Raw genomic sequence first — 25,388 nt, 5'->3', positions numbered from 1 at the left:
TGAATACCTGATGTTTGCTCACCTATCTATACAACTAGCAGCATCTACAATTAAACACTTAAGAGCTTAGTTTTTTGAGACAGAGTCTCACTATGATGTTCAAGCTGGTGTTGAACTCACTATGTAGACAGGCTGGCCTCAAATTCTCAGTGATCTTCCTGCCTCCACCTCCCAAGTGCTAGGATTACAGGCGTGTGCTACCATGCCCAGTAAGAGCTTACATTTTTATCCCAGGGAGTCTATCAGTGTAAACTGGAGATATGCATTCCCCAGGGCTCAGACTAAGGACTGACTTTCTCTCATTTAGGGACTTATATAATAGAGCATCTACTTCTCACTTACCTGATCAAACATATCAGATTGACTTAGTTCAGTTTTAAAGTCAGCTGATCCAGCTAAAACAAGACCAGCCACATTCACTTTGTCCCCAGAAATAAACAGCTGTACAGCAGTCTCGGCTACTTTCCGAACATAGTTATGTCGTTTTTCCATTCTTAAACGGGCAAAACGCAAGGCTGACTGACCTCCTCTACCTTTGACACAAAAGTGGTGAGAGAACAATTATTAAGAAGACGTCTTGAGAATTAAACATAATCATGCATTAACGAAGAAAAGAACAAAGAAAAATCATCATCCCTTCAACTAAAAGTTTAGTATAAACTGCAACTTATTTTCAGAGACTGACTTTATTACTAGACAGAAAGTAGAAGGGCTTGAACTCTCCTCCCACCTTACCATGTTTCTTTGGAAGATCCACAGTGAATTTGTGCAGGACTTCTCTTGTATTTCCTTGGAGTGTGCCAAAAAGTGCACCACTACCATCTATTACAATGAAGCCAAACTTGCTGTCGTCTGAAAGTAGTGCTGTAAGAGCCTGAGAACAAACACAAGTACCACATAACAAACTCCAAAGCTCTGCTAAGATCAAGGCAAAACCCAAAAGGAAACAGGAGTCCTTATGCCCCACATACTGGAGAAAAGGCATTTTTTATGGAATAATACATAGAAAGGACTCTTACATAGAAAGGTGGTTGCCAGGGGCTGAAAGGAAGAGGGAATGGTGAACTACTTGTTTACCACATTCTCTACGGGCCCGCAATTTGTATGTCTCACTGCCAGGTGGCTGAGATTTGAATGTGATATATTTCTAGAAGCTTGAACTACTCGTGGTATGTGCATGACTGTCTTATCAGGCCACCTAGAAAGTATTAATGGGTAGAGAATTGTGTAAGACTAAGAGTTTTTGAGGTGGATGGTGGTAGTGACAGATTCAGATCTTTATGAATACCTTTAAAACCACTGAATTATACAAATACACATGGACAAACAAACAAACCCTCTCAAAAACTAAAACTCATTATCGGCTGAACTTCTAGTCCTTGCCTTGGATTCAGTCTGTGGAGTGTTACATTCAAATTAAGCATCTAACCAGGGCCTCACGAATGCTAGCAAAGCCTCTTGCAGAGTGACAACCCAGGTCCCAAGAGTTGGCATTTTGTTACATTTAATAACCCCAGCAGTATTACACAGAATCTATCACAACAAATTAGACTACTTTGCAAATTAAATCTCTAAGCGAGTACAAAACCCATAAAAAGTCTCTACAAAGATTTTCTAGCTTTGAAATATTTCATTTAATTCTTCTGGTCTTGAGCAATATTATTATCTGGATATAAAACTGTAACAAAGGTATTATAAGCAAAAATTCTGAAGGTATTATAAGCAAAAAATCTCAGCCATTTTTATCGAGAAAACTTCTGGGTTAGCAGTATTTCCTCATATTTCCACTTCTTCAAAGAAAAACATATTTAAAGAGTCCCTGGACTCACACAGATATATTTTCATGATGGATTCTAGATACCTGCAGATTACTAATTGCCAAGTGGCAATCTCTTTAGTACTAACAAATTATTACCTGTTCAATTTTAACCAATGAAGAAAATAATAGTACCTGCAGAAAAATGTCTAGAATGTGGATTAATCAACTAAGGATCCCTCTTTAGCCAAAGCGCGTTTGATAATTACCATTAAGACATAAGTATGTGAGTATTTGCTGGTGTGGTGGCACATGACTGTATTTCTAGCCTCTCAGGAGGTTGAGGCAGAGATGACTGCCTGAGCCTAGAAGTTTAAGGCCAGCAGCCTAAGCTGAAGACAACTTAGCGAGACTCTGTTTCAAAGAGAATTTTTAGCTGTGTAGTAGCGCACATCTATAATCCTAGCACTCGGGAGGCTGAGGCAGGAGGATCACCATGAGTTTGAGGCCAGCCTTGGGTACATACTGTTTTTTTTTAAAGGGATAAGGAATCTCCAGTACTGGGTGTGTGTGTGTGTGTGTTGGGAAGACATAAATATTACCTGTTTAAAATACAGCCGTAACTCAGGCATGGTGGTTCAAGGCTGAGGCAAGAGGACTGTGAGCCCAGGCCAACCTGGGTTACATAAGAAAAACCTGTCTCAAAAAGAGCAAAATCGCCTTACGGGGGTGGGGTGGGGGGTGGGGGTGGGGTGTGTGGCTCAGTGGTAGGTATTTTAATTATGCTTTTCTGGTGAGCACCCTTATCAATCTGGCGGCACTGGGGACTGAACCCAGTGCCTCAAGTACACTTCTTATTCTTCTTCTCTCTTTCAAGAATATGTGATTAAAAGCTGGTGTGGTAGCGCCCATCTGTAAGCCCAGCAATCTGGGGCTGAGTTTGAGCCCAGCTTGGGCTACCTAGCAGGACCTTGTCTCAAAGTGTAAAAAAAAAGAAAAAGACATGGGGATGTAGCTCAGAGCAAAGACTCTGGGTTCAATCCCCAGTACTGTTACCAAAAAAAAAAAAAAAAAAAAAAAAAAAAAAAAAAAAAAAGAATAATTAAACAGGAAATAAGGGCCAGGGATACAGCTCAGTGGCACAGCACCTGCCTGGCAAGCGCAAGGTCCTGAGTTCAACTGCCAGGGCCAAAACAAAATGGAAAATAAATGATATACTGACATCAGTGTAGCCAGCAAGATTAATAGGCACCTTGGAAGGGGACTTAAGGTTTATAAAAGCCAATGATTTTAACTTAATAAGTGAGCTAAAGCCAGACAATACGGGTACCCGGTACTGTCTACATTAATAAGATTCAAAACCGGCATTTCCTCCAACCAGATTCAGGTAAATGAAACAGAGTGGCTGAGAGTCTCCCTAATGAAGTTTCTGCCAGTAGACTGGCAGCTAAGAGAAAAACTGTGGATCATCCATGCAGATGACCAATATTCAACTGGAAGTGAGCTTCTTGTCAAGTCAGCAAAAATCACCCATTGTAAACTGTGTCGACAAATGTCAGTTCTAATTCTACTGTAGAGGTTTTCTCTAGGTCGATGAAAGGCAAGAGACTAAACTAGGAGCCAGCTGTGAATTCCTGATTGTTCTACTGTTGACTGATTTAGGTCACTCTAATGAGGTTTCCTTTCCATTAAAGTTCATCTTATGGCAGCTCTGTCACTCAAAAGTTTTCATGGTGAGAGGAAAAGAACCTCCTGCTACTAAAAATCTTACAATCTGAACTGAAAACTAAGGGTACAAAGAATATAGGCAAGTGTCCCTGGCAAACAGGAAGAAATGAAGATCAACCAGCCAATTAGTTCCTCGTCTCTAGATAGCTTTCCAAATTCAGTTTAGCACTTTCTTCAAACAATGACTAGCATCATAATAAATATAAGTTACTTTACTTTTTGCAGATAGTAAGCTATATAAAATGGTACCATTTCCCATGGTTTGGAAAACAGTGTGACAATTTCTCAAAAAGTTAAACATAGGTACTATGTGACTTAGCAATTCTACTCTTAGATTTAAGAAAACATGACCCACAAAAAAAATTGTAGATGAATGCTCATAACAACATTACTCATAACAGCCAAACAGTGGAATCAACCCAATGTTTATCAACTGTTGAATACATAAAATGTGGCATATATATACCATGGATTGTTTGGTAATAAAAAGGAATGACTGCTGATGGGTATGAGGTTTCTTTTTGGGATGACGAAAATGTCCTGTATTAGGGGCTGGGGATTTAGCTCAGCGGCACAGCGCCTGCCTGGCAAGCACAAGGTTGTGAGTTCAATTCCCGGTACCAGGAAAACACCAAACCTGCCCCACCACTGCCCCCAAAAAAGAAAATTTCCTGTATTTAAACTCTTACCTCTGTATGGAATTTGTTGTCACACAAATACAATGATGTATTAATTGGTTTGAAAGGCTCAAAGTCAATGTTGACTTTCTTTTCTTTTCCTTCTTCTGTTACAATTGTTCCACAGTAAACAACCAGACCATTTGGAGGTACTGCAAAGAACACAAATAGCTTCATTTTAAATGTTCCCACAGTCATAATTTAAACAAAATGGAAATATCCTTAAACAAAATTCTAATTTCTTTCTTTTTCTCTCTTGCTAATTTCAAAACTTCCTGAGGAGTTTATTCCTTTAAGATATGGTAGATATTTCTTTAAAAAAATGCTAACACCCAGGGTAAAGAGACATTTATGACAGTTGGCTGAAGAAAATATTACAAAATAAAGCACCGAGGCAGGATCAAAATGGAAAATATAACCAAAACAATGTGGAGAGAAAGAAAATGATCGAGTTGCAGATTACCTTTGTTATAAAGTTTGAGTCTCTGCTGTACAGATGTAATGGCTCCCAGGACTGAAAGGCGGTTTACTCGTGACTTAATGTTAGATGCAGTTCCAAACTCATCTGCTAACATTTTTGCCACTCGTGAAATCTGGTCTTTGGGAGGAATGATCAGTGATATCATGCTGGTGCCATTGCTGTGGAAGAGAGGATAACTTCTTAGAGGTTCAAACACCGCCTAAGTGAAGAATTTAAATTCATATTTATTCTTAGTAAAATGAATCAGGGTGAGAAGCCCTTTAAATAGAAAGAAGTCACTCTCTCTCTCTTTTTTTTTTTAAGAAGTCACTCTCAATATGATCAGGATGTACAGTTTCATACCTAAGAGCTAGGAAGTGTTCAAAATATAGTAGATGCTCAATTATTTAGATGAAGGGAAAAGCTATGATGAGGAAGGCCAACAAGTTGGAATTTGGCAGTGGCTGAAGCCCATCTATGCCAGAGACTTGGAATTTGGTGCCTCTTCAGTGGGAGATGCTATGCCAGGACAATACAATACATCACTCCAAAATTGAAACACAATACCAGTATTAGTTGGGCAAGGTGGTGCACATCTGTAACCCCAGCACTTGAGAGGCTGAGGCATGAGGATGACTGTGTGTTTGAGACTGGCCTGGGCTATGAGAGTTCAAGGCAGTCTGAACTACACAGTGAGACCCCGTCTCAAATAACAAAATACAAAACAAACAAGAATACCAGTATTATCTTTTTCTCCCTTTTTAATATTTTCAGACAGGATTTCACTAAGTTGCTAAGTTGCCCAGGCTGTGCTCAAACTTATGATCCTTCTGCCTCAGCCTCCCGGAGTGCTGGGATTATAGGCCTGTGCCACTGTGCGCAGCTCTTCCATTTCTTTTAATTCCAGGGTTAGCATGAACATTTATAAACACAAACTTAGTACCCCCTACGTGCTTTGATGATAGGAAATGTCAGCAGTGGGATCCACAGACATCCCAATTATGAAATCAATTTCTCTTCTTTCATGCTAAATAGCAATATATCACCCCACCCCCACCATGGGAACTCAAACTGACACTTCATGTGTGTTAGACCAATACTGCCACTGAGCGGCACCTCCAGCGCTAAACAACAATGTATTTTATATATCAAGCGCATTGATTTGATTAGAAAGACCAATGCACTCAGAGCCCTATCAACTCTGGGTGCCCAAACTTCAAGTTTCTAGAACAACAAAGAGACCAAATTCTGAAATATGGAGAATACCACTAATGCCCTGGCAGATCCCTTCCAGTGAGTTGAGCAACACGTTTTTTCCACTTGTACTCTTTCAAGACACTTATCACTGCTCTTTATATATCAGTGGGCTGGGGTATGGCTCAGAGTATAGCACATGATGAATATGAGCAAAGACTTGGGTTTAATCCCCAGCACAACCCCACAAAACAAGTGAAAATACAACCCACAGAAGGAGAGAAAATATTTGCAAATCACACATCTGATAAGGTTCATGTGAAGAATATCTAGAATATATATAAAGAACTCTCCTACAACCAACAGATAAATTAAAAATGGGATCAAGTCTGAACCGACATTTCTCTAAAGAAAATATAGACTGTGGAGAAACTGAAACCCTTATTTGCTACTGGGGACGTAAAGTGGTACAATCCTGTGGAAAAGAGCCTGGCAGTTCCTTAATTTTTAACGAAGAGTCACCTTAGAGCCCATAGGTATATACCACACATAGGTATCCGCCTAAGAGAAAAGAAAATACACGCAACACACAAAAAGTTGTGCCTGAAAGCTCAGTGACGCACTCATTACTCAATAAAAAGCAGAAACAACCCGTTAAGTGCAAGGAGTAAGTAGACAAATAAAAGGTGGTATACTCATATAGTGGGGTTACTCAGCAATAAAAAGGATGATGTATATGTTTACTTACACTACACTATGTAAAACCAGTGACTATGTAAAAGCAAATGACTACATTACTGTATAATTTTTAAAATTTTGCCTTTTTGAGATAGGATCTTGTTATGTAGGGCAGGTTGGCCTTGAACTCACTTATGTAGCCCAGGCTAGCCTCAAACTCATGGCAATCCTCCTGCCTCAGCCTCCGAAGTGCTGGGATTACAGACACACACCACACCTGGTGTCTAATTAATTAATTCATTCTATCCATCTACCTACCTACCTATCAATTAAATAATTCTATTTATATGAAATGTCCAGAATGGGTAATCTAGACAGATTAGTGGTTGCCAGGGAATAGGAAGAGGGAGACACAGTGTGACTGTTAAATGGTATATGTATGTAATTTCTTTCCCAGGTGACTCAAATATTTTAAAATTAGTGGCGATAATTGCATAGCTCTGAAAAATTGAGCAACTGGACACTATTTTTCTTGAGGTACTGGGGACTGAATACAGGGCCTTCACAATGAGCTATATTCCCCACACATTCTTTTGAGACAGTCTAAAATCATTAAATTGTCCATGCTGAACTCTTGAACTTGTGATCCTCCTGCCTCAGCCACCTAGAGTGCTGTGATCAAAGGTATTTACCACCATATCCACTTTATTTGTCTTTTTGAGAAAGGGTCTTGCTATGCAGTTCAGGCTGGCCTTCAGCCCTGTTTATAGCCCAGCCTGGTCTCTCGAATTTGCAATGATCTTCCTGCCTCAGACTCCTGAGTGCTGGATTACAGCCGTGTGCCACCAACCCAGTTTACACCATGCCCACTTTAAAGGGGGTACATTTTACAATGATATAATCCTTAGGAAAACAGCCTGGTAGTTCCTTAATAGTTTAAGCAAAGAGTTACCCTATGCGTTAATTAAATCTTAATAAAGGGGCTGGGGATTTAGCTCAGCGGCAAAGTGCCTGCCTGGCAAACGCAAGGTCATGAGTTCGGTTCCTGGTACCAGAGAAAAAACAAAAAACAAAAAACAAAACAAACAACAAACAAACAAAAAAATCTTAATAAAGCTGCTGTAAAAAAACAAAAAGCAGGGGCTGGGGATTTAGCTCAGTGGCAAAAGCGCCTGCCTGGCAAGCGCAAGGTCGAGAGTTCGGTGCCCGGTACCAGAGAAAAACCAAAAAAAAACAAAAACAAAAACAAAAACAAAAACAAAAAACAAAAAACAAAACTATGAATACACGCCTGTAATCCCAGCACTTAGGAGGGTGAGGCAGGAGGATCATGGTGAGTTCAAGGCCAGCCTGGAATACACAACACAGTGAGACCCCGTGTCAAAAAGACAAAAAAACAAAACAAAACAAAACAACACACACACCCACACACACAGTGGGAAAAATACAAACAGTACACAAAACAGAATATTTGTTAGGACTTCAATCTTACAAATTACTTTAGAAAAACCAAAGCATGTTTTCCTGAGAAATGTTTTCACTAATTACTGTAATATGGTATGTCATGAAAACTAGATTACTAATTTTTTAAGGAAGATGACTGGTGAGCAGAATCAAATCTTCAATACACAGAAAATTAAAAGCCCTCAATCTGCCCTGACCAGATATAGAGGCTTGCTTTTATTACAACAGCTATCAGTATACACTGAAGTGATTTACAGTTTGACGTCAATCTGATATGAATCAAAGCATGTTAAGAAAGTCAGTATCATAGCTGAGCATGGTCGCTCATGCCTTTAACCCGACCTACTTGGGAGAACAAGACAGGAGGACCACAAGTTTGAGATCCTGTCTCAACAATGGAGCAAGAGAGAGAAGGAACTGCCTGGTTTAATAGGATTTCACATATGGAGTCCAGTGAGAGCTGGCATGGAAAGATTAGAAAGCTAGGACTGGGCTGGGGATATAGCTCAGTGGCATAAGCGCCTGCCTGGCAAGCGCAAGGTCATGAGTTCGATCCCCGGTACCGCGCAAAAAAAAAAAAAAAAGAAAGCTAGGACTGTCAAGTGAAATGGGCTCATAAGCCAAGTGACCATAACACAGGAAAAAGCACTGTGAGAGAGAGGGGAACAATAAAAAGAAACACCCTAATACTTAGCTTTGTAACTGCAGTTGCTTAAAATCTGAATTTGTCTGAAATTAGTTCCTAAGAAAGACTTTTTGCAGACACGGTCTTCATGTAGCCCAAGATGGCCTAGAACCTATGACACTCCTGCCTCCTGAAAAACTGGGACTACAGGAGTATACAACTGTATCTGGCTAGATATTTTCATAGTAAAATCAACTTCATTCATATGCACCATTATGGTTATTTTCCTCCAGCATTTACATTAGAAAGGGATTCATTTATAGGAGATACTGCCTTGGGTGTTTTCCCCTACTGGCAAATCCCACAAATCCTCTAGGTTGAGCATGTATGTCTTTACAAAGTAGATAAACTTCAACCAAGCACAGGTGGCAAAAGTTTTTAATCCTAGCACTTGGGAAGCTGAGGCAGAAGGATCACTGAGTTGTTCAAGGGCAGCCTAACAACACAGACTCTTCCTCAAAAAAACCAAACACAAAACAAAAACCAGATACATTGGTTATCTAATGTTTTCACTTTAAAAATAATAAAAATAGTTACTCTGAAATTGTCAGCCAAATTATACTTCCAAAACTAGTATTTTTTGCTGGTTCACTTAGTCTAGAAGGCTAGTTCACAAACCTTCGTGATACTTTCCCCAGTAAAGTACAAGTTGATTAATATAATACACGGGAAGAGTATCATGTGTACTTTGCTGCCACCCCTTGGATAAGGAAGCAAATATTCTAGCCAAACCAGAGAATCAAGGACATTTATGATATGCAGCTTCAGCTGACATCACAAATATATGTATAAATTTCTAGAACAAAATTTCCAAAACTGAATTTCTGGAATCCTATGTCAAACTTTACAGACCAAGGAGGAGACAATGAGTCTGCCTCTGGGAATGGCTGGAAATACTGGGCAAGTGAGTTTAACTTCAATACCCTAGGAGCTGGGATACACCTCAAGGACCAAATTCATGTGTGAGGCGGAGAGTCAACGCCTAGCACGCAAACAACAGAACCAATCTAGACTGTAGATTCCTCCTGTCTTGTATGCAGTGGGGGTCAACTCATGTACACAGAGAATTCGAAGAGCGGACAGGCAAGTTTGAAATAGCAGTTTTACTGGCTTATGTTCATTTTCTGATGAAGCAGGGTGGAATTCTATCTTCATCCTAGGGGCTCTTGGACTCTTCTGGGGCCAAAAGAATCCTCTCTTAACAGCACGGGTACAGGCGTAACTGTTCCACCAGGCAGTCTGTACTAGTGTCCAGCCTGGCAGCGAAACACATGAATTATGGCACCATCATGAATGTTTAAAATAAGTTTCTTGGGTGTGGTTGTGCACACCTGTAATCTCAAATGTAGGGAGGCTGAGGCAGGAGACTAAGCCCAGTCTGGGCAACACAGTGAGTTGAAGGCCACCCTAACTATAGAGAGAACCTGTCGCAAAAAAAAGCTGTTTTTAAAAAAGCTAACATGCTTTGATTTACAGAGCAATTTCCTAGGAGACAGAACTGGCAAACAGGTGATCATAGGGAATGGAATGAGAAGGGGCTCTAAGAATAGCAGGGGCGAAGGCTCAGAGCTGAGGAAAGAATAGACACCAAATCCCAAAGGACTGGAAAATTTGAGGCTTAAAAGAATGTTAAAACAAATCAACTGAATGAATCCAAAATGCCTAAAGGCCATCTTTAAAGCAAGATGATGATGTGCAGGGCAAAGAAAAGATTCTAAGATAAACAGCTATTTGCTTTCCATTGCAGACAGGTTAAGAAGATAAACATTCATTAAACAACTTTTGATACAGCACAGCTGGGCAACTTTACACACACATATCCATGTACTACTGTAATTCTCCAGAGAAGACAAACTAGTGAATATATCCAAGGACATAATCTTGTTAAAGGATTGCCTTTCTTAAAAGGCTTGAAATGTATAGCCAGGGACCGTACCATACACCTGTAATCCCAGCTAATTAGGCTGAGGCAGGTGGCTCACTAAATTTGAGACGGGCTTGGGCAATTTAGTGACTTAAGTGAAACTGTCTCAAAATAAAAAGGAAAAAGGGCTGGGGATATAACTCAGTGGTAGAGTCCCCGGGTCCAAGCCCCTGTACCTGGAGGGTGGGGAGGAGAGGGCACAGAAAAGCTTTTTTTGATCCCAGCACCCAGAGGAGGATGAGGCAGGAGGACTGCTCTGAGTTTGAGGCCAGTCTGAACTACACAGCAAGACACTGTATCAAAAAACAAAACACACCCGCACCCACACCCACATACCCACTTTTCCCTAAAAAGTAGATTTCTACCAAGGTGCTAAATTTGAAATACTACTTCAAAATCTTGGACTTTTATTAATTTCTTTGCAGGTTTTTCTCTGCACTCCTGTGGGGAAACATTAAGTTTCTGAACCCATTTCTATTATAAAGTCCCTGACTGATGAGAGGAAATGCAGATTAAATACATGAGCTCTGTTTTCAAAATTTAAAGGCTACTTTAATAACTGATGATGTTTGTCTGTTAGGTTTAATACAAGCAGATTAAAGATTTTTGTTTCTAAACAAGATAAACATTCATTTACCCCCCAGGCAAGCCAATCTAAGTTGTCAGACCAGTTTCTGTAAACACAAAAATTAAGGAAGCTATGTTATGTTAAAGTAAAACCAGAGCCTTTCTGTGTAAAGTGATATAAAGCTTCAAGGAGCTACTGGCTACAAAGGCAACTTTTTACAACTTTTTAAACTTTTAGTAGTTTTCCTTCACTTTTTTGCTGTCATTATATTCTTATTCCAGCTGGGGGCAGTGAGTGGTGCACACCTGTAATCCCAACAGTTGGGAGGCTAAGGCAGCCAAGGCAATTTAGTGATTCCTTATACTGAAATAAAAAAAATAGGACCTACCCAGCACTCGGGAGGCTGAGGCAGGAGGATCGCTGTGAGTTCGAGACCAGCCTGGGCTACAAAATGAGCTCAAGGCCAGCCTGAACAGTATAATAAGATCCTGTCTCAAAGGCCAAAAAAAAAAAAAAAAAAAAAAGGACCTATGGATGTAGGCTCAGTGCAAAGGCCCTAGCTTCAGCCCCCGGTACGGTAAAATGACCTGGGAGGTTGAGGCAGGATGATTGCCTCAAGTTCGAGGCCAACCTAGGCTACATAGTGAGTTCAAGGCTAGTGGTCTGAATTACATGCCAAAACCCTGTCTCAAAAAGCAAGCCAGCAAGCAAACAACAAAAAGCACACCAAAATATGAAGGTTGATTCCTTATCCAAAATCAAAAGACCTCATCCAGAAGAGACAATGATCTGGGAACAGTCGTGTATGCATGTAATTTCAGCTACTGAAGCAGCTTAGGCAGGACAATTCCAAACTAGAGGCCTGCCTGGGCAACTTAGCAAGACCCTGTCTCAAAATAACAAAATTTAAGAGGGCTGGGGATGTGGCTCAGTGTGAAAGCCTTGAGTTCAGTTCCCAGTATTCCAATGACTGATATGCAGGTGGTAAAAACCACCATACACAATGTCTAACAATGTGTCACACACAGCTCCCAGAGGCCCCTCCTCTCAGATCCCCTCTTGTTCTCACTGGTGGAAGGTACTCTCCCTGAAGAAAGTTTCCATCAATCCTTCACCCAGAGGATTAGCTTCTGAAAAATCAAATAGTGCAAGACAAGAAGAAGATGTAGAGGCAGTTGGTAGAGTTTTTCTCTCTAGGACAGAGTAGAACTACCAACCAGTTACATATCCAAGGATTCATAGTCCCTGAATACTGTGGACAGGAAACATTTATGTGCTTAGCAAACTGGCAGGACCTAAACATCTCCAAGGAAGAAGAAAACTGGAGGCAATCAGAGCAAACCCTGGGATACAGTGGGTGTAGATATGTGTTTGAGTAACTTTTTAGGCTTCTCAGGGTCATACTTAAGAACACTTTAGCAAAGTAGATGAAAAAATGTGGTTCCTTTGAGATTAAGGCCTGACGAGGCTGCCTGGGTTGCTCTCTGCATCTTCAAGCTATCAGATAATCTCTTGGTCAGCGGAAGGTAAAAGTCTTCCACAGCATCACCCCTCTTCCAAGACAGGAACCTGCTTTATTTACTCAGTGCTATAGTTTGACTGTGTGCCCCCAAATTCATGTGCTGGAAACCTAATCCTCAATGCAATAGTACTGGGAAGCAGGGCATAACAAGAGGCATTTGTCCTGAGGGTGGATCCCTCACAAATGTATTAGTGCTACTTAAAGAAGGTTTTGTGAGGTATCTTTCTCTTCTTCTATGGGAAGAGCAATGCATTCTAGGTACCATTTTTTGTTGCCTGGTAACAGAGACCACAACATTCCAGCATCTTGATTTGGACTTCCCAAAGTCAAGATTCCAGAACTGCAAGAATATTTCTCTTCGTTATAACTTAACCAGTCTGTGGAACTGTTATATCAGCACAGACTAAGACAATCCTACCTATGCAGTACAGTTGACAACTATGGTGAACGGCCAGGGGTATAGCTCAGTGGCACAAGTGCCTGCCTGGCAAGTGCAAGGTCTTGAGTTCAATTCCTAATACCAAAAAAGAAGAAAAGAAAAGAAAATTATGGTGAATGTTTAAATAAAAAATATCACAGTAAAAGATACTGTCATTAATTCCCCTCAAATTACTCCCCTTCATTTCAAACATACTTATTTTGTCCCTGTCATTCATGCCACTTTCTGAAGCAGTATAAAGTCCTCTCTCATAAGCTATGGTCAAAAATACAGTGAATGCTGCTGCCCATTGCCATCCAATGGAAAGGCAGGCTTGTAACACTGCAGTGTGTCCTCATCACTATATTCATCCAATCTGGCACGGTGAGACTTCCAGTGCCTCTTCAAAATCAAAAGGACCAAACAAAGTAAATGTTTTCATGATTCAGGACATTAAGGCACCCAGGACAGTGCAACTGAAGACACTCTCAAAAGGAAACTTCCAGAACTGCTTCAGAAAGTGTCAAGAACAATGGTATGCATTTCAAGTGTGTTGGGGGTTATTTTTTTTTGGGGGGGGGACTAATGGCAATGTGTCTTTTGCTGCAAGACTTAAATTAACATTGTGCACTTTTCTATCACATCATGCACAATACCACCACACTGAGTAACAGCAGAGATGCCCAACTTTTATAAGTCAGAATCACATCTCACTAAATGCCCTGCTATGCAGCCCAGCAATTCAAGTAATGGAACTATTTTCAGGCTATTTTAGAGACTGCTTACTACAATCCCAAACTGAGATTTCAGTTTTCTTCCCAATGTTCAATAGTTGGGGTTACCTAGGATATATGGCCAAGGTTTTCACTATTTCACCTTCTAAGCTCACATCTACTCCTGTCTCACAAAACTCAAGTCAAATTTCAGCTAGATCACTTCTGGGAAAGTCACTAAGCTAGCTGGCTCAGAACCTGACAGTCAATTAATTCCTAGTTCTTATTTCATTTCCAAAAACTGTCCTTATTTGATTCTCTGTAGGATTTCTTTTTTTTTTTGCTCCCAAATATGAAAAAATAATAAGCCAGGTGTGATGTGACGGTGCACGCCTGTAATCCCAGCGTTAAACTAAGGCAAGAAGATTGCTGCGAGTTCAAGGCCAGCCTGGAATACACAGGTAAACCCTGCCTGAATAAAGGAAAACAAATGAAGCAAATATGAAAGACCACGTTTAAACTTTTAAAGTAATGCAATCTTTTTGATATGAGTTAAATACGGAACAGAACAGGCAGAGTACACATTTTAGACATAGGCAGTTAGGTTCACAACCTATTCTGTTACTTAATGGCTATATAACCTAAAGCAAATGCTACAAATCCCTATGGTTTGTGGTTTCTACTTATTTCACAAGGTCATGAAAAATTTTTAACATTGTATACGCCAAGTATACACCTTGAATAGCAAATAGTACATGATCATTAAATAGAAAATAGATGGTACTTTAACAATGCCCTGTACCCCCCCCCAACAGTACAAATGGGAAAGTAGCAGCACAACTAGAAATGGGAGGAGGAAGATAGTACCGTCAGGTGGGCTGAAGCCTTATTTGAATTTGAGGAAGCCTGAAAACCACCTTTTCTGGGTGTGGGAGCACTTAGCACTCAGGAAGCTGAGGCAGGAGGATTGTTGCATTTGAGACCAGCGTGGGCTACAAAGTGAGCCTCAAAGGCCAGCCTAAACTGCATAGCAAGACCCTGTTTCCAAAAAAAAAAAAAAAAAAAAAAAAAATCAAGCCCAGTCAGGGCACAGTGTTATGGGAATCCTGTCTCAAAACAAAAAATTAAGGGACTAAGCCATGTAACTCAGTCTGAAGTTGAGGCAGAAGGATCATCCATTTTCAAGGCTAGACTGAGCAACTTAAGACTGTCTCAAAATATACAATAAGAACTGGAGATGTAGCTCAGTGTGAAAGCCCTTGGTTCAATCCCTAGCACCAAAATAAACAAAAAATAAAACAATAAACAAAACCTCAAAAAACAAAACAAAGAACAGGCAATCAAGAAAAAAAAAAAACAAAATAAAACCATCTAAAAAACCATGCTATTCCTTAGAAAGAAACAAACCATCCTCAGCTTTTACTTCACTAAGTTCAAACTATCGCACTATTCTTTTACCATTAACAAACCAACACTTCTGTTTTTGTGAGACAGGTCTTGCTATACAGTTCACAATAGCCTCAGCCTTCTGACTGCTGGGATTATAGGCGTGTGCCCCCACATCCAGCTACAAAGCCAATTACTTCTTATACTGTCTGTTGTCTCACGTTACTGGCACATCACCTTTACTGCTGCTACTACCTCAGGCAGACTAAGAGGTAGATGGGGCTGCTCTTTATAAGAAGTCACAGGGGCTAGAAGCTACCTGAAGTCAGCTCGAACAACTGACAGTAGGATCAGATACTACTAACAGATGGGAGAAATGAAAAAATTTGAACTTACTGAAAGAACTCAAATATCCCAACATTTTTCAGCAAAAAGCTTCTCGCAAAGATCATTTTAGTGTTTTATCCTTAAATGCACAAGGACTGCTCAGTCATCTAAGACAAAAATGTAAGTATCTGGTAGAGTATTACTTATTCTACAATAATAGGCATCTACCAAAAGAAGTCAACAAAACTAACCTAGTGGAATATTCCATCACAGAACAGCAGAAGCTGGAAAATTTCTCATGAAAGTACAAAGCCAGTATTAGAGACTCACTACCAGGGTTTTACATAAGAGCCTATAAATGATAAAATCCCCTTTCTTCTTGACCACTATGGAAGTACTTCAAATAGAGCAAAAGCCACAGCCTTCCTGTTAATTATCTTTTTAACATACAAATGAATTTCTGGAGAGTTTTAGCAACAAGTTATTTTCCTCATCACCAACTTAATGAACAATAAATGTGTTTGAGCTGGACATGGTAGCTGGCATATGCCTGTAATTCTAGCACTCAGGAGGCTGAGGCAAGAGGATCACAAGTTTGAAGCCAGCCCGGGCTACACAGTGAGTTCAAGGCCAGCATGGGTTACATGTACAGTTAGGCCCTATCCCAAGAAAGAACCAGGCATGCTGTAATCCCAGCATTCTGAGAGGCTGACGCAGGGGGATTAAAAGTTTGAGCTCAGCCAGGATGATTTAGTGAGATCTGGTTTCAAAATAAAAGAGTTCCGGATGAAGCTCAGTGCAAAGGCCCTTTGACTGGTCTCCACTATTGGGGCAGAGACACACATGTTCAGTACCCCAGTTCTTTTGGTAGATGTGCGAACAGCATGTCTGTTTTCCTTCTATCTTTGCTCCTGGGTTTTAGCACACCTGCTCTCCCTAGAAAATTAAAAAGATTTCCTTGGACAGAGTTGGAGATGTTTCTCTTCAGCAAAAACCAGTGTAGTATAAGGAGACCACAGGCCTTGAAATCTAAAGTGGTAACAGAGTCTGAAGTGTATTTTACTAGGCTGTGATGTTGGGTAGCCACTTAACTTTTTCTGTACTTAATTTTTTTTTTGTACTTCAGCTTCTAACCATGAGCCCTTTCTATTTTGAGATAGGGTCTCACTGAATTGTCCAGGGGGGCTCAAATTTTGAGCCCTTTCTATTTTGAGATAGGGTCTCACTAATTGTCCAGGGGGGCTCAAATTTGCAAGACTACTGTCCAGCCTCCCAGAGTGCTGGGACTGCAGTATGCCTGGTGGTTCTTCTTTTCTTTTCTGGTTGGGGTACAAGAATAGAACTCAGGACCTTGTGCTTGCCAGGCAGGTGCTTGTGCCACTGAGCTGTATCCACAGCCCAAGTTCTTTTCTGAGACAGGGCCTCACTGTGTGATTAGTCCATGCTGGCTTCGTACTCACTGTGCACCCTAGGCTGGCTTCACACTGGTATTAAATCCCCTTCACCATGAACTGTGCCACTCTGTACTTAATATGAGGCTGAAAGCAGTAATAACTTTCCTCACAGATCTATTATGAGAAGTAAAAAATGTCTGCCATTCATTTACTTATCTTTGGAAAACTTAAGTTTCATTACCCGATTAACTCAAGTAACCTGTGAAAACACATCTCAGGCTGGGGGTGTGCTCAGTAGAGCAAGTGGTTGGCCTACTGGCCTATAAGAGGCCCTGGGTTCAATACCCAGCCCCCAAACAACAAAAACACAACTTAGAGCTAAACCTCTAAACCTGTGTCTTTATTAAGAACCCACTTTGCTCCATTAAGTTAGAATGACTAGAAGACACAAAACAAACATAGTCCAAAACTTTTCAATAAAAAACTAAAAATATCAGAAACAGTAGTTTGAAGGTTAATATAAGTACCTTTTTTCTGTCTGTTTTTTGAGACAGGGTCTTGTTATGTATTCCAGGCTGGCTTTGAACTTAGGGCAATCCTCTTGCCTCAGCCTCCTGAGTGTTGGAGTTACAGATGTGCACCACTACACCCTGCTAGTGTATTTTTATTTCTTGCAAGCTAAACTTTATTTAGGTTGAAAGGCACCCTTGTGTTGATATGGTCTTAAATTCTGTCATGCCAACCTCACCAACAAGGCACACGTAAGCAAAATGCACTGTTTCTTCAATATTCTGAGAGTTCACCAACAATCATCAGCGAACATAAAGCTTTTGGATCTAATTTTAGTCTAGTTTTTAATAAAAAATGGGAGGCTGAGGTTGTAGCTCACTGATAAAGTGCTTGTCTAGTAACACACCAGAGACACTGGATTCAATAGCCAGCACCGGGGCTGGGGATTTAGCTCAGCGGCAAAAGCGCCTGCCTCGCAAGCGCAAGGTCGTGAGTTCGGTTCCCGGTACCGGAGAAAAACCAAAACCAAAAAAAAAAAAAAAAAAAAAAAAAAAAAAAAAAAATAGCCAGCACCACCAAAAAAGGGAAGGAAAATGAAAAGTAGGTTGAGGATGGCATAGCTTAAGTGGTACAGTGTGTTCTTAGCATCCCCTGGGTTCAATCCTCATAGCCTACCAAAAGTTAGAATTTTTAACTTTCAAAGTTAAAATCAATTATAGCTCTATTCAACTACTGTATCAAAAAGATAGCCAACCATTACTGATGCCCAAAGTAATACTGTTTGATATTAGCCTTGTCTAGGAAATATGCTAACTTTTGTCTGACTACTTATACAATCTCTTTCTTTCTAAGGACAACAGACACTTCACTTAAAACCTGATCATATGCTTGTACTAAAACTTCTTTAAAAAAAAAAAATAAACTCCCTTTTATCATGAACTATGCTCTTCTGTATTTATTAACATGAGGTTGAAAATGGTTTGTTATCACTCCAAGGACGTACAGCAAATCATTTTCTCACACACTTCTTTCAAAATGCCTAGTGCCCAAATTACAGACATTTGATGAAGCTTTTTAGCTGACTCGTTAATAGTAAAAATGCTTTCATGGGTATCATTTTTCACATAAGCAGGTATGTGGGGGAAAATTTATGTTGGGTCACAGACACAGCAGGAAGGAGCTGGAGGTATAACTCAGTTGTACAGCACTTCCTAGCATACATAAGACCTGGGTTTGATCCCCAGCACCACAGAAACAAACACATATGGCAGGAAAAGAACCTTTTGCTTTGACCAAGATTATTTTTCTAAAGGAGACCTTAGAAAATCAAATGAAAATGTGAAAATAGAAATGTACAGTCCTAATTATCTGCATGGCAAAATCCAGTTGGCAGGCACCTGAGGAATATAAAGTGCTCTGAACCTGGCAGGAAGGATTTTGAGAAGAGCAAGAAGTAGGAACAGGTCTAAAATGCGGATAAGATAAAGCTGCCATCAAGGCAGTCTCATTGTGCTCGGAGAATTGTGCCCCACTGACACATCATACTCTCATAATTTCTGACCTGCTGGAAAAGAACTTCGAACCTTCTGAATCCCTTCTGCCTGTCACTAAGACAGCAGGCAGCTGAAGAATGCAGGGACACCTACAGAATGTATCCTAGGAGAAGGTTCTATTCTGAGATCCCTGGAGGATAGGATGGACTCAGGAAATTCCTGCTGTCCACGTTTTCAGTTGGGGAGACCCAGCAGTGTGAAGGCAAATTTTACTTTCCTACTCTTCAAATAGGATCTAAGACCATTTAGCCCTGCTGTAAAGCTGACAATTTTAAGCCTAATTAGACATGTTTCTAGCATACGGGACTATGTTCTGGTGAGCATATCAGTAATCCAAGTTCAAAGAAAAAGAGGCCTCCGTTAAAAGGGTGAAGCTGGTATGTGTGGGCAGGGCGGACAAGACAATCTACAACCTATTGCACTCTGCCTTAAATGGTATTCTAATTAGGTACTCTTGCTTACCTAAGAGTGTGTCCAAAGAAAGCCTTCCTTCCCTGGAAGTGTAAGTGTATCTGCTATTACAATGAGAAGTCTGTCAAGTCTTGAAATTCAAAGACAGTGATTGTTCATTAGGTTTACAGTGCACAGAACACGGCGCCAGACTACTACAGCTCTTTGGACCAGTTCTGAGTTGACACAGGCAGCCAGTGACACTTGAAGGAAAATGAGACACTAACACATCCTGGTTCAGATATACCGTGACAGCTGTATTCTGACCCCTTAATGATGTAATTATCAGATATTTCTAAAGAATCCATGTTGGGGTACACAACAGGAAAGAACTAGCATCTGTGGGAACACTATGGGACAAATGCGATACTAGATATTTAAACTCAAAATCATGGTGACTTATCATCCAAACAAAGATTATGATCTGTAGTTTATATGCGTAGAAACTAAAATTTGGAGAGAAACATCTGCCACAGTTCAAGCAGGTACAGGGCACTAAGACCCTATTAGTTGTTTATTCTAAACTCATCTTTCTCATATAACTTAAAATATTCTAAGTTTTGATTTCTCTCTTAGAAGGTGTTTTATCTGCCTCACCACCAGAAATGGAGAAGAGGGATCCAGAACAGAGGATGAAAAAAAAAAAGCCATCTTTATTTTTCTTGAGACAAGTCTCCCTCTGTAGTTGAGATTGGCCTTGAACTCAAGGGGATCCTCATGTCTCAGATTCCCAAGCACTGAGACTATAGGCATGCACCACCGTGCCTGGTTTAAAAAAAAAAAAAACAAGCTATCTTTACAAGCTTTAATCTTAAATGGCTCGATTTGTTTTTGGTGGTGGTGGGGATGTAACCCAGGGCCTAGACTCCCCCAGCCTATCACTTTAGGTATACTTTAGTTACAACCAGCCCTTCAAAAAATTAAGAAATAGGGCTGGAGGTATAGCTCTGCAACACAGCATTTGCCTAGAAATAACAAGACCCTGGTTTCATTCACCTATATAGGGGGACATTTTCTGAGAAAGTAAAAATAAAACTACTTGAAAGTCAGTGTTCTAAGAATATTGCTTTTACGACCAATTAGGGGATAAGCAATCAGTAGTGTTCACTTGGTACTCCAATGCATTTAACATACTTTAAACTGTGTACCAACTAGTTTATACTTGATATATATACAAGGTTCCTTAGCGAAGTGAAAAAATGTCCTAACACCTACAGATACAACTTAACCCAACTTCACACTTTCTTCTCTGTTGTCACTTTCACCACTGTCCTTGGCTAGAACAGGCTCTACTTATTTTATTGTCTGAAAGCTATCACGCTTCTAATACTATTTCTGGTGCTATCTCTTGCCTGCTTAGAAAATTAAAAACAAAACAAAGAAGCCCCCCCAAACTTAACCTACCTTTCTTTTAACTTATGTTCACCTGCTTTTAATTTCTTACTTGAAACCAACCATGGTTCAACGCACATGGCACTAGTTCCAGTTTTGGCTATGCACTCATTTGTTCTCATAAACCAACCATGGAGAATATTCCAGGAACAATCATAAATACGGAGGAACTACCATCCAGTTGGAGGCTTACAATAGCAGAATTGGCTGGTTATTTTACTAGTATGCATAAATGAACACCAAACCCTGATTATGTGAAACCAAAATAGGTATGTTCCACCCAATTTTAAAAAATCAGAAGATTAAGTATGATGCAGGATACAAAATAGCATGCAAGCAGATTCCCCATTTTAGTAATCTGGCCTTCATAAATGCTCTTCTACAGACATAACACAGTCTGTTATAGTTCAGATTACATTTTGGAAATCTAGTCTTGCATATTTTAGAAAACAGAAAATATATCCAGCACAGCACATTAGCTCAAGCCCTGGACTCTGCTACATTTTTACTCTCTGACATTATGCACAGTAAGTTATCTAACCTCTCAGCCTCAGTTGCTTTGTCTATCAAATGGTGGTGATATTTATTGCTACGAAGATTAAATGACAGTGTATTGCATGAACACAGTCTACAACATACTAAGTGCTCAGTAAATGATCTATGTATCTCTTTCTATTCAAATGTATTTTATTTTTTTGGTACCAGGAATCGAACTCAGGACCTTGTGCTCGCCAGGCAGGCACTGTGCCACTGAGCTATATCCCTGGCCCTTATATTTTATTAGTTAATCTATTTTATTGGTGGTTCTTTTAAAACTACATAGTATTTGGGTCGTGTCAAAAGATAATCAAATATTGACTATTTAAATATCAGAATTATTCTTATTGTAGCACTGCTTTAAAAAGTAGTGTTAAAAAAGAATCCTGGATCTTCACATCCAGAATTCTACATGGCTGCAGCAATTTTATTAAAAAACAAAACAAACTGTTAACCTACCACTAAGTTTCATTATCATGTGCTAATAATCATACTTGACTACAGCCCCAGTTTTCTGATACCTGTATGATGCCCCCTGCCCAAAAACCAGCACATTTTGCCAGTTTAATTTTTTAAAAGCTCATTACAATTATCTTAAAAATCTTTTTAGTATTTAGCAAAGAAAAAAAAATCTTTCACTGTATGCTAAGAAAATCTAGCTTGACTTTAACACAACTCATAATTGAAAATACAATCTTAAAAAAAAGAAAGAAAATATAATCTTGCTATTTTCCAAAGAAACCAGTATATACCAGGAAACTTGAGCCACACAATAAATTTTGTAATCCCTGACCAATGCCAGAGATGGCCAAGATTTTAAATTTTCATGGGATTAACATGCAACCAAGTCCTGACTAAAAGCAAATAGGACATGATTATGAACCACACTGTTTGTTTAGAGAAAGGGTCCCTAGCTATTTTAGACAGTTTAATCCTGTCTAAAATGTTCAAATTCTATTATCTGGAAGACAAGTTGTGCCTAAGAACTTTTTTTCAGTAGGCTTCAAACTTTACTGAACTTTGTTAACAAGAGGTAAAGTCTTCAAAAGCTTCAAAAAGAGCTACTTAAAAGGTAGCTGATAGAACTAGAAACAAACTCCCTCCTTGAGCAGCAGAAAGGAATGCTATTACTTATCAAGCAGTGTTATCAATTTTACCTCACTCAAATTAGTATATCCATCTTTTAGTCTGCATCAAAGAATGCATCCAAATTCTAATGTGTGAACCTGCCTCTAAATGAAAAGAACAAATCCACAGATCACTTCTAACTTTAAACAACAGGCAACAATCTATAAAAAGCAATACACAAACAAATCTTCCAGCAATACAATATCCTAGCAAAACAAAAGATCCTGGCAAATTCTTGGTACTGCATCATACCGGGTCATGAATATATGAATGTGTGTGTGTGTGTGTGTATATGTATATATATGTGTGTGTGTGTGTATATATGTGTGTGTATATATATATCCCTTCCTCCATTTTCACATTTTGAAAATAGTTTTTCATTTTATTACATGTTACAAGTTCCTATAAGACTAACAAGTAGTAAGTGTGAAAATCTTATTAAATCCAAAGGGGGGAAAAAATGTAAGGACTAAAAAGCTGCTACTTTTAATTCATATTAAGCTTTTTCAGCACTCCAAAGGAGAGCAAAACCCCAAGACATTGAGTAGGGCCAAACTTTCAGAAGCCTAATGCCAAACAGAACTCTGTTAATTAAGGACAAAAGCCATGGCACAACAGCAAGCTAACCCTGGGTTTTCAGCAGAGTCAAGCACAACCTACTTCAAAAACAAATAGTAACAAGGAACTTGGAGGGGTGGTCATCCTCACTGTAAAGTGTATTTGTCAGTGACAGGCCCAGGCTGAAACCCACAATATTTAATTCTTGTGCTGAAATTACTTTCCACAAGGACTGGGGCAAGCTTCTCTGCTATTCTAAGAATGTACAGACATACAGATATGTAATGTTCTATTTTGGGGGGTCCACTTCCGGTAAGTACAAAGTCTCAACGATTGGGAAAGTAATAAACCGAGGAAACAGGAATAACTCTGGCACACCTTCTTCAAGTGAGCAACGCTGAAAAAAAAAAAAAAGCACACACTGCTTCTTTTAATCTAGTTTACTCTTCCCAGAATGGACACACCTACAGTTTCTTATCAAAACTTCAAGAGATGACACAAAGCTCACTTAATTCAGTTCTGAATTTCACCAAGCACCTCTACAGTGATATCCCAAAAAGTTCCACGCAAAGTCAAGAACTCTATTACTATAGCTCCTATAAAGCAGCCCCATTCCCTGATTTCTCCCGGATATACACGTACAGATTTGTCAAACAAAGTCAGTCCCCGCCACCCCCAACCAGCACACGTTGGCATTTTCAGCGTATAGGCGGGTCCTGGAACTGCTAAAACCAGGAAGCTCCCGGCTAATTACAGGAGTTAGGGGAAGTCATCTTGGGAGAGGTGGAAAATCCAGAGAAATCAAAGGGATCCAGAAGGAGGACGTCCCTAACCACCTCCCCTACACACCCTATCCAAACTTCACCCACTCGGACTTCAGAAGTCCAGGAGGGGGAGGCCATTTTAACGAGGCCTGCCTGAGAATCGTGAACGGAGTGGAAGAGAGGAGACCAGGGAAGGGCGTTCGGAGAGGAAGCCCGAGTACTGTACCTTCCCCCAACAGCACCGGAGTCGGGTGGCAGCACCCAAAACCTAAACAGTGAGGAGCTGGAAGGGGACAGAAGTAGAGGCGGCTTATAAAGAAGAGGAAAGTCGAATGGCCTGAGCCCCGGGAGCGCGGGCCCCTTACCCCCAAGCGGGGGAAGGACCCCTTCTCCGGCCAACCGCGCCGACCCTCGCCCCGAGTCAGGGGCCTCTACCCAGACGTCCAGAAGGCGGGAGTTGGCTAGTGCCTGGTTCTCATCCTGCCATGCGGCGCGGGGGCGGCCATCCTGAGGGGTCCCGGATCCAAGAGGGCACGGGGGGGCCAGATGCGGCGCTCACCCGCGGGCCGCCTCCAAGCTCTTAATGAGCTTCTTGATCTTCCAGATCTCCACGTTCCTGTCGGCAGCACTAGGGTCGTCCGCCATCTTCTCGCCTCCTCCTCCCTAGAGCGGCCCGGCGGGGCCGGGAGACACCAAGACCACAGAGTTAGCGCCGCCGCTGGGGCAGAGCGGCCCCCTTCCTCATCACCCCCAAGAGGCCGTCCTCTCCCCGCCCCACGGAGCCAGCCGCGTCGGTCGCTGGCCTTTCCTTCCCCTGCCTTACCTAAGGACCCAGTCCTGGGCGGCAGCGACTGCTCCTCCCCGGCGGCGGCTCCGCGGCGGCGGCGGCTCTGACGTAGGACACCGGCTCCCTCTCTCCAGGCAGCTGCATGTGTTGCAATCCGCTCACATGGGGCCTGTGATATCACTTCCTCCGCCAGGGGCGGAGTGGAAGGCAGCAGACGGAAGGGAGGGGGCCGGTGCGGATGAGGAGAAGCTCTGCGCGCGCCGCGACTTTCCATTGGCTCTCTGAACCGCGGCCTACAGTGGGCCAGATGATTGGCTGCAACTTGGCCGCGCCGCCGTGTGAGGTAGGAGCAGGGGGCGGGACGTACCGCCTTCCTTCCGGCCCGGCGGGCTATGAGAAGGAAGCGGGCGGAAGCTAGTGGCTCTCGCGAGGGTTTATTCAGCTCCCGGTCAGGCCCGTATGGGGGTGCATCTTAAAGGGCGAGGTACCGGAGTCGTTGTCTTTTGCGTTCCTTCTCCGGGAACAGAGTGGGCCTCTGAGGCTCTATGACGCAGAACTTGGGCTCCGACGCGCTCTTTGAATGGTTCTTGAGAATCCTCAAAGAAGCGCCTCGCGCCGACCCACTTCATAGCTGACCCAGCTCTGCGGCCGGTGTGCGTCACACCTTTGCGGACTGATGTTTAGAATCCGCGCCAGTGGGTCCAGAGTGGGAGCCTCCCCAAGGTTGGTCTGGGAGTGTCCCCGGCGTAGGCGAAGAAGGCATGTTCCCTGTCGCTACAAGTACGGGTTCAGTTTGGGTTTGGAATGTTGTGGGG

At 41.3% G+C, this 25,388-nt stretch overlaps 1 protein-coding gene across 3 annotated transcripts in view; it reads right to left on the bottom strand.

Moving 5' to 3' along the window:
• Etf1 (eukaryotic translation termination factor 1) overlaps positions 1 to 24,796 on the bottom strand; it is a 31,009-nt gene extending 6,213 nt beyond the window's left edge. Inside the window, exons 1-6 of one of the 3 annotated variants that reach the window (XM_005382097.2) lie at positions 24,610 to 24,796; positions 24,346 to 24,449; positions 4,625 to 4,800; positions 4,174 to 4,313; positions 736 to 874; positions 343 to 533 (exon numbers count right to left, since the gene is read on the bottom strand). In XM_005382097.2, coding sequence (XP_005382154.1) covers positions 343 to 533; positions 736 to 874; positions 4,174 to 4,313; positions 4,625 to 4,800; positions 24,346 to 24,431 — 732 coding nt within the window. In that variant the 5' untranslated portion in view covers positions 24,432 to 24,449; positions 24,610 to 24,796. Of the gene's footprint in view, positions 1 to 342; positions 534 to 735; positions 875 to 4,173; positions 4,314 to 4,624; positions 4,801 to 18,965; positions 18,990 to 24,151; positions 24,318 to 24,345; positions 24,450 to 24,609 lie in introns of those variants that run through there. The other 2 variants (XM_013512964.1, XM_005382099.2) reach the window with 2 other exon arrangements.
• Between the last annotated feature and the right edge of the window lie 592 nt (positions 24,797 to 25,388).

The sequence above is a fragment of the Chinchilla lanigera genome, unplaced genomic scaffold (assembly GCF_000276665.1).
Source record: "Chinchilla lanigera isolate Chin_1 unplaced genomic scaffold, ChiLan1.0 scaffold00017, whole genome shotgun sequence".
Classification (NCBI taxonomy): Eukaryota; Metazoa; Chordata; class Mammalia; order Rodentia; family Chinchillidae; genus Chinchilla; species Chinchilla lanigera.
This window is presented reverse-complemented; position numbering and strand designations above follow the sequence as displayed.